The 9,175-nt window shown below is 32.0% G+C and overlaps 1 protein-coding gene across 1 annotated transcript; it reads right to left on the bottom strand.

Annotated features, from left to right (window-relative positions):
• Positions 1-5,180: 5,180 nt before the first annotated feature.
• On the bottom strand, positions 5,181-6,319 carry LOC142234346 (uncharacterized). Its single transcript, XM_075305460.1, has 2 exons — positions 5,655-6,319; positions 5,181-5,573 (listed from the first exon to the last, which is right to left on the bottom strand). The coding sequence occupies exons 1-2, from the start codon at positions 6,268-6,270 to the stop codon at positions 5,374-5,376; spliced, it is 816 nt and encodes a 271-aa protein (XP_075161575.1). The 5' UTR covers positions 6,271-6,319; the 3' UTR covers positions 5,181-5,373.
• Between the last annotated feature and the right edge of the window lie 2,856 nt (positions 6,320-9,175).

The raw sequence follows: 9,175 nt of genomic DNA, 5'->3' as shown, positions 1-9,175 counted from the left end.
TAAACTTATTTCTCATTTTAGCGGCAAAACTCGAATCAGTAAAAACAGAATAACATTATAACTTTGTTTGGCAAATTGTATTATAACTTGGTGAGGAATGATCCAATGCAACAATTGAATAAGTTTATTTTCTTTAAAATAAATTGTTAAAGAAAGCAAACTATTGTTCACACCTAGGTTAGGTGGCAGCCCGATGTATCAGGCTCACTTAGACTATTCAGTCCATTGTGATACCACGTTGGTGAACTTCTCTCTTATCACTGAGTGCTGCCCGACTCCATGTTAAGCTCAATGACAAGGGACCTCCTTTTTATAGCCGAGTCCGAACGGCGTTCCACATTGCAGTGAAACCACTTAGAGAAATTTTGAAACCCTCAGAAATGTCACCAGTATTACTGAGGTGGAATAATCCACCGCTGAAAAACTTTTTGGTGTTCGGTCGAAGCAGGAATCGAACCCACGACCTTGTGTATGCAAGGCGGGCATGCTAACCATTGCACCACGGTGGCTCCCACTTCACACCTAAATAAATTTATGTGTTGCTTGTAACATTATTGTTTAGAATTTAAATATAATGTGCTTTTGAATGGTTATCGTTAACTTTAGGATTCGATGAAAAAAAAAAAAAAAAAAAAAAATATATATATATATATATACATATATATATATATATATATATATATATATATATATATATATATATAAATATATATATATATTTATATATATATATATATATATATATATATATATATATATATATATATATATATATATATATATATATATATATATATATATACACGACTTCACGTTCTTCTTGTGTAAGAGTTTTTCAATTTCTTCGAAAATTTCAAACTTGTACACAAAAACCTTTTTTTTTACAAAATTTTTATTTTTGCAATAAAAAAATTATATATGTTTTGAACTCAGTCCATTTCATTTATATCAAGCACTGTTCTTTTCTGACTTTAAACCTTTTATAAGACACACTTTACAGTTTCGTAGTAAAAATTTTATATAGTAGTATATAATGTTGAACACCTTTTCAGGATATTCCGAACGTATCTGGAATATATGTAAAAAAATATATAAAAAAAATGGTGTCGGTCGAAGCAGGGATCGAACCCAGGACCCATGGTATGCAAGGCGGACGTAGCAACTACTGCTCCACGTTGCCAAAAAATGTATGTATGTTATGTTTGCATCGGCTCGTGGGCGCCGCAAGCTATGCAATATAAATATAACTTATAACGATAATTATCTCTTGATGACCATAACAGCTACGTAGCCCAGTGGATAGTGTGCTGGCTTACAAACTATGTGGTCCGCTGTTCGAATCCCCGTCCGGCAAATGGTAAAATTTAAAAAAATTATAAAATTGAATAATTTCTTCTACAATGTTTGTATTACAGAAAAAGGTGCTAAGAACTAACAAAAACTCGTGGAAGTGAGAAAAATGTGAGGGAATATACAATTAGGCAGAAAAAAAATTTTTGAGCACAATCTTCTTTGGGAAAAAATTCTTCTAAGCATATAATATTTTTGGGTTCAAAATGTTTCCATAATTGTTCACATAATAACATATAGTTTTTTGGAAGACAACATTATTGAATTTGAATGGAAAGAATACATAATGTTTGGAACTTAGACTACCCAAACATATTATATTGTTTAGCCCAATATGCTTTCAAACATATCATATATTGGAAGAAATCAAATATATAAATGTTTGGGAAATACCCAAAAATGTATATGCTTGAAGCAAAATGTGTTTGGGAGTATATGTTACAGAAGCGATTTTTTTTGAGGGTGTAGGCTCAGTAAGATGAACAATAAATTTATTTTTAGCACCCTTAAATACCTAAACGATGGAATATGTACACACCACTTTCAAATGTCGGAAATGGAATTCCATTAAACATTTATTCTGTCAAATGATTTGTTGGGGAATTCTAATATTAGAATTGGAATGGGAGATTTTTACATTTACATTGGCTACGCAAACAATAATTTTGCTTTTTTATATACCTCATGCTTTTCATAATAATTGAGTTCAAATTAAACGATTAAGCTATTAGTGGTTTGTCAACATAGGCCTTTACTTATTATATGTATACTAACCCCTTTATTAAAAATCTAGTAGCACAATTCCAATGTGGGTTAAGGTTAGATTTAAGTGATTCCAATTACCCATGATTGCGAAGCATTTATATGGGGTAATATTTGACATCTTCACACTAACTGACATTTTAACTAATTTGATAAATTTATTCAAAATTGTTAGGTATTTCATTTTTGACACTTATTTTAATAGGAGCTACCACTTAGCTATTCAAGCTAATCTCTGTCAAAGGTTTGAAAAAAAATCTGTTTAATTTTTTGCTACGATTTTTTTGTTTTTTGAATTATAGCCAAGGTTAAAAATTGTTATGGTCGATTAATTTGATACAATTTACCCCTTCCATATATTTAGCTTAGATCCAAACCTTAAAATACTTGTAGAATAATGGAGCACATATTTGCATAACTGGAACTTGGAATAAAACAAGGCTTTTTAAAATGTCCCATAACATATCATGTAGTATAACCTTGGTGAACATTTTGGCTTAATTTGTATTTATTCCCTCCATTAGTGGGTGGTGATATAATATATTTGTCATTCTCTTTGTCACACATTGAAAATTGGCTTCTCTTCACACACTGAAAAAATGTTTGGGGGTTCCAAAAACTTTGTCTTTACCACAGATGGTACGAATGACTAATTTTTTTAAATATTCGACAGTCAAAAAATTGTAAACGTCGAAAATGTCATATATCTGTATAAAAAGTAAATGTCATAAAACGTCAGAATTTGTAAATTTTGTATACCCTTCACCATAGGATGGGGGTATATGAACTATGTCATTCCGTTTGTAACACATCGAAATATTGGTCTAAGACCTCATAAAGTATATATATTCTGAGTTGATCTAGTGAACGAAATAAGCTACCGACTTGAAGCTTGTTACAAGTTCTTGTTATTGAAGTGACCCCCAGATTTTGCTTGCGGGTCCTCTTAGAGAAGCAAATTTAATCCAATTCGGTGGAAATTGGGTACTTGGTGTTTATATATGGGCTTCAACACTCATGTAAAAACTGGTTGATATCGGTCCATAATTATATATAGCCCCCATATAAACCGATCCCGAGATTTGGTTTTGGTGCCTCTTGGAGGAGCAAATTTCTTCCGAGTCAGTTGAAATTTGGTACATTGTGCTAGTATATGGCCGTTAACAACCAGGCCTAACTAGGTCCATATCGGTCTATAGTTATATATAGCCCTCAGGTAAATCGATCCCCAATCACACAAAAATTATTCCATATCAAGTTCATAATTGTATGTAGCCCCCATATAAGCGACCCCCATATTTCAATTCTGGCTCCCTACGTACCGTGCAAAAGCCCATATCGGATCCTAATTATTTGTAGACTTACCTACACATACCTTTTTTTGTCTAATATATACCACGTATGGACTAACTCACAATTTAGAAAACGATTTAAGATACCACAACCCAAGTAATTCGGTGGATGACAGTCTTTCGTAGAAGTTTCTACGCTATCCATGGTGGAGGGTACGTAAGATTCGGCCTGCCCGAATAATTGTTTTTTGATTGATATGTCTGAGAAACTAAACCTAAAATTTCTTAAAATATAATCTACGCTTTTTTTACATTTTATTTAATAACAATTGCAAACATATTATTTGAGAATTAGAAACAATCAGAAAAAAAAGCAATATATATATATATATATATATATATATATATATATATATATATATATATATATATATATATATATATATATATATATATATATATATATATATATATATATATATATATATATATATATATATATACACAGTCTTACACAAGTTTACATACGGTTTAAGAAATTGTATTTTCTTTAATTATTAAAATATAATAAAATATGCATATATATGCTTTAGATTTTGTAAATTAATTTGAAAAACAAAGTATTTGTCCATTTTCAAGTAGATGTTTTTAGTCTGGATTATAAACAACAACAAGAAACATGTTTAGTTATAAGGTAAAAACCTCAAGGGTATGTAAACTTATGTGAGACTGTGTATATATATATATATATATATATATATATATATATATATATATATATATATATATATATATATATATATATATATATATATATATATATATATATATATATATATATATTGCTTTTTTTTCTGATTGTTTCTAATTCTGTATCTAACAAATAATATGTTTGCAACCGATCCAGACTTCCTGGCTGTCGACAAACGATCCCCAAACACTTTAATTACATTTGTAACGGTTGATTTGACAACTTTTAGCGATTTTGCCAGCTTTGTGTGCGAGTAGCTCGGATTTTCGCGATGCGCGAGCAAAATTTTGAAACGCTGCTCTTTTTGCTTGGACGGCATTTTGACAACTGAAGAGTGAATTCCAAAATCAAAATAGGAGCAACATTCTACACACACACACCTTCAAAATGAGGGGTGTTCAGGTTTTTTAAATGCAAAATTGAAAGAAATACGTCAAGTTTATATTGACCCTTTAGCATGGCTGCTTTGCATACAAATGGCCATGGGTTCATTCCCAGTTTCGACCAAACACCAAAAAGTTTTTCAGGTTATCCCTCCGCAGTAATTCTGAGAATTTCAAAGCTTCTCTAAGTGTGGAATGGCGTTCGAACTCGGCTATAGAAAGGAGGCCCCTTTTCATTGAGCTGAACATAGAATCGGGCAGCGCTCAGTCAGAGAAGTTCACCACTATAATATCACTGAATAGTCTTAAGGCGATTTCGATTTGGTGAAAAGGCGTAAACCTAAGGTTACACTTGTTCGTCCCTAATTGTCCTTACACCCAAGTATAGTCTTATCCGAAAAAGGTTAGCCCGATGTATCAGGCTCCGAAAAAGGTTGCTAATACATAATTCCGTCAGGGATCATAAACTCAAAAGTTACAATGTAGTTATTTATAGTTTTCAAACAATACTGTAAATGTTGTACTTTTTATTACAAACGAAATCGCCATAAGTGAGTCTGAAATATCGTGAGTTTTTCAGAATGCAAAAAGTGGTCCCTAACGGTCCATAATGATATATAGCCCCCATATAAATATGGTTAGTTGTATTCGAAATAGATTTTATTTTATTTTGAAAATGATTAATTTGCAATTTAAATGACTGAGTTTACAAGAATTAGTTTGAAATCGAGTCGCGTACATTTTCCGTTATCGAATTTATGTAACGAAATAAAATGTATATTTTTTTTATAATAATTCCATTCGCTTGCGGAGCATTAATTACATTAAAAAACAACTACTTGAGTAATTTCATTTCTTCAATTTTTCTCAAAACGTCATTCTCATTACGTTGTAAATTTAGCAAATACGCAGCGGCAAAGCTTTGTACATCCGAAGGTTTTTGGGTATGTATCCCAGCTAAGAGATTTATAAGAGTGGCACCCATGGATGTTTTTATATTTTCTTCAATTTGGGAGACTACATTCATCGATTTATCTAAAACCGAGAAGAAAAAAGAATAATATGCAATTTATACGACAAATGCTATTTGATAGCATCTGTAAAGTTTAAACTTACTGCCTGTTTTTTGCCTTTCCCATTCAGCGAATTTGGTGCATTCATTAGGGTGGGGGTGACTTGTATTATCTCTCAACATATTTAAAAATGAAGAGATAGGCATTTCACATTTCTCTATGAAATATAAATCAGCATCGTATTGCTTATTTAAATCATTCATAGCCTTTTCAATATTCCTTCTACTCTCCCTACTATTCGCTAGCCAAGCCATTTTTCGTAGATGATCCATCTGATATTGAATGGACTGCTTATGATCCAATTTTAGCTTTTGCATGTGTTGTATGCAGGATTTTGCAGAATCTAGAATTTTTTCACATTCCTTCTTTACGATATTAATACGATTCTCAAAAGTCTCTTTAACTTTATCAATATCCTGAGTATTACGTTCAAAGTATTTTGCTCTTTCATTTGATGAACATCCATATTTTCTTTGCATCTCCGAATGAGGGAAGATAGCCTGGTTGAGCTCTTCTTGCAGTTGATATTGTAATGACTTCAATTTGATGTGAAGCCGTTGATAATCATTGTCGTGACATAGTAATGCTCCAGCTATTTCATCATAGCATTCTCTAAATGATTTCTTCTTACCATTATTGCAGCTATTTTCTTGATTCATTATGTTTACAAAATTTATAAGAGTTTGTTTTTTTGTTATTGAAGTTGACAGAAAACTCATTTGACTTAAGGTTGAGTTACATACCATGCGTTAATCCGTGCGTTGATTTTTTCTATTTGAAGCACTCCAACCGAGCTGTTGCTTTGAAAGAGAAAATTCAACTCTTCAATCAACGGACGCATTAAAGCATGGTATGTAATTCCACCTTTAATACAAAAAAAAAATATTTTGATATCTTCCGAAGTGTAATGAGCATATCAGTCCCCACGTCTTGCATAATACCGTTCAAGGTTATTTTTAGGAAACTCTCTTTTAAGATTAATTCCCAGTAATGAAAACTTCTTTTGGTAGTGGAAAGATAAGATAGCGATAGCCAAATTTAAATTTGAATACCAATTTACAAAACAATTTATTGCCAGTTTATCAAAGGAATTTTCATGGTAAAAGTAGGTTTAAAGTTTAGCGTGTACGAATTTAAATGTATGTCTTTATTAAGTATGCTGGATTACAATCCATCTATATATAAAACATATAACATACGGCCTTAAATTTGGCCGGATCGAAACTTAAATAGTCACCACCATGGATCAAAGGTTATAGTTTCCATTCAATACTCTTGGTCATGGCGTGACAGATTAACAATTTTTTACTACACCATATTTGTGTTTTATAAGTACAATTTTTGTGTTGGTTTTAGAGGAATCCTAACAAATCTTATAAAAATTGGGTTTCAGGAAGCCCACGAAGTCAAATAGAAAATCGGTCTACATTAAGGCAAGAGCAAAACATGGAACGATTCAGCACCTAAATACCTTTAGAATGTGTAGATCGCATAAAAATAGCGATTTCTAGAAGCCAAATCGGCTATACCGAAACATGGACCGATGTAAATCGTATTCGGCATACCCATCTATGGATCTAAAGTAGGGCTAGATTTCTAATTTCAGGCAAATTGGAAATCTAATCTAGAAACCCAAAAAGTCAAATCCGGAGATCGGTCTAGAATAGAATAGAGCAATATCTAAACTTCTCTGATTTACTTGAAATTTACACGAAATGTGGAAGAAAATATATCAGTGCATACAAATCTCGTTATCTGGTCGGAGAAGGGGAACTCCTCTTTGGAATATTGAAAAATCGGAACTTCTTCGATTTACTTTTACGATTTACTACAATAAGATATACACGCAAAAAATGATTCTTTCCTCCCAAACGAAGTTTTAGTCAGACAAACAAAGAACGTTTCTCATTTGCTTTTCGCTGTAAGGAAGTTTATTTGGAAGTAAAGTATATATGTATTTTTTGTGAAAAACGTTTATTCTTTTCCAGGATGTAAAAACAATTTCATAAAGACTAACTCAAAAACAAGTATATACGGCCGTAATTTCGGCCATGAATTGCGTAGAAACTTCTACTGAAGACCGTCATCCACACGCAAAGAAGGAATATGATCACCTCAAACATGTTTCAAGAGCAAAATGTTATTTTTTTAGGGTGACCATGTAACATGTTTGTCACTAAAATGTTACTTGCTCGTCAAATATAACCTGCTTGCCGAAATCAGATACATGATTTCCGAGAAAATAACATGGTTGCGAAAACCATGCTACATGGTCACCAGCCAAAGATAACATTTTTCTCTTAAAACATGTTTGAGGTGATCATATTCCTTCTCTGGGTGCACAATCGAATTTCTTGGGTTGCGGTAACACTTGCCGATGGCAAGGTATCTTATAACTTCCTAACACCGTAATATATACCACATAGTCCATACATGGTATATATTAAACTAAAAAAGGCCGATTAAATACGTATTTAATTAAGTTTAAACTTTCTATAGAAATAAAATTTTGACAACATTTTCTATAGAAGTAAAGTTTGGAAAAAATTGTCTATAGAAATAAAATTTGGAAAAATAGAAAAAAAAATTTGACAAAGAAATAAAATTTTGACAAAATTTTCTATAGAAATCAAATTTTGACAAAATTATCTATAGAAATAAAATTTTGACAAAATTTTCTATAGAAATAAAATTTTGACAAAATTTTCTGTAGAAATAACATTTTGACAATGTTTTCTATAAAAATAAAGTTTGGTAGATTATTTTTGGCTCGAGTGGCAACCATGATTATGAACCGATATGGACCAATTTTTGTGTGATTGGGGATCGGCTATATATAACTATAGACCGATATGGACCAATTTTGGCACGGTTATTAGCGGCCTTATACTAACACCACGTTGCAAATTTCAACCGGATCGGATGAATTTTGCTCCTCCAAGAGGCTCCGGATATCAAAACTGGGGAACGGTTTATATGGGGGCTATATATAATTATGGACCAATTCTTGCGTGTTTGTTAAAGATCACATTCTAACACCATGTTCCAAATTTCAACCGGATCGGATGAATTTTGCTCCTCCAAGAGGTTCCGGAGGACAAATATGAGGATCGATTTATATGGGGGCTATATATAATTATGGACCGATATGGACCACTTCTTGCATGGTTGTTAGAGACCATATACTAACGCCACGTACCAAATATCAACCGGATCGGATGAATTTTGTTCCTCTGGGGATCGGCTTATATTTTTGCATGGTTGTTAGAGACCATATACCAACACCACGTACCAAATTACAGCCGGATCGGATGAAATTTGGTTCTCTTAGAGGCTCCGCAACAGCGTTGCCAGAATTGTTTCACAAAAAACCGCTAGATTTGTCCAAAAAACTAGCCAAAAAAAGCTAAAAAATTTTAAAAAATAGCTAGAAAAAAAGCTAAAATTTTTTGTATCAAAAGTCACATTTTTGATTGAAATTTAACAAACTTAAAGGCTTTATATCACTTAAAATGCATATTATTTTAATTGTATTCATTTTAATTCAATTTCTGTGAGACTGTA

This window comes from Haematobia irritans, chromosome 4, assembly GCF_050003625.1.
Source record: "Haematobia irritans isolate KBUSLIRL chromosome 4, ASM5000362v1, whole genome shotgun sequence".
NCBI lineage: Eukaryota > Metazoa > Arthropoda > Insecta > Diptera > Muscidae > Haematobia > Haematobia irritans.
The sequence above is the reverse complement of the archived record's forward strand: the minus strand, read 5'-3'. Positions and strand labels throughout refer to the sequence as shown.

Excerpts from the sequence above, each read along its gene's own strand:
- LOC142234346 (XM_075305460.1), bottom strand. The coding sequence starts at position 6,270 with ATGAATCAAGAAAATAGCTGCAATAATGGTAAGAAGAAATCATTTAGA. Across the intron at positions 5,574-5,654 it reads GGAAAGGCAAAAAACAGGCA|ATAAATCGATGAATGTAGTC; the intron begins GTAAGTTTAAAC and ends TCTCGGTTTTAG.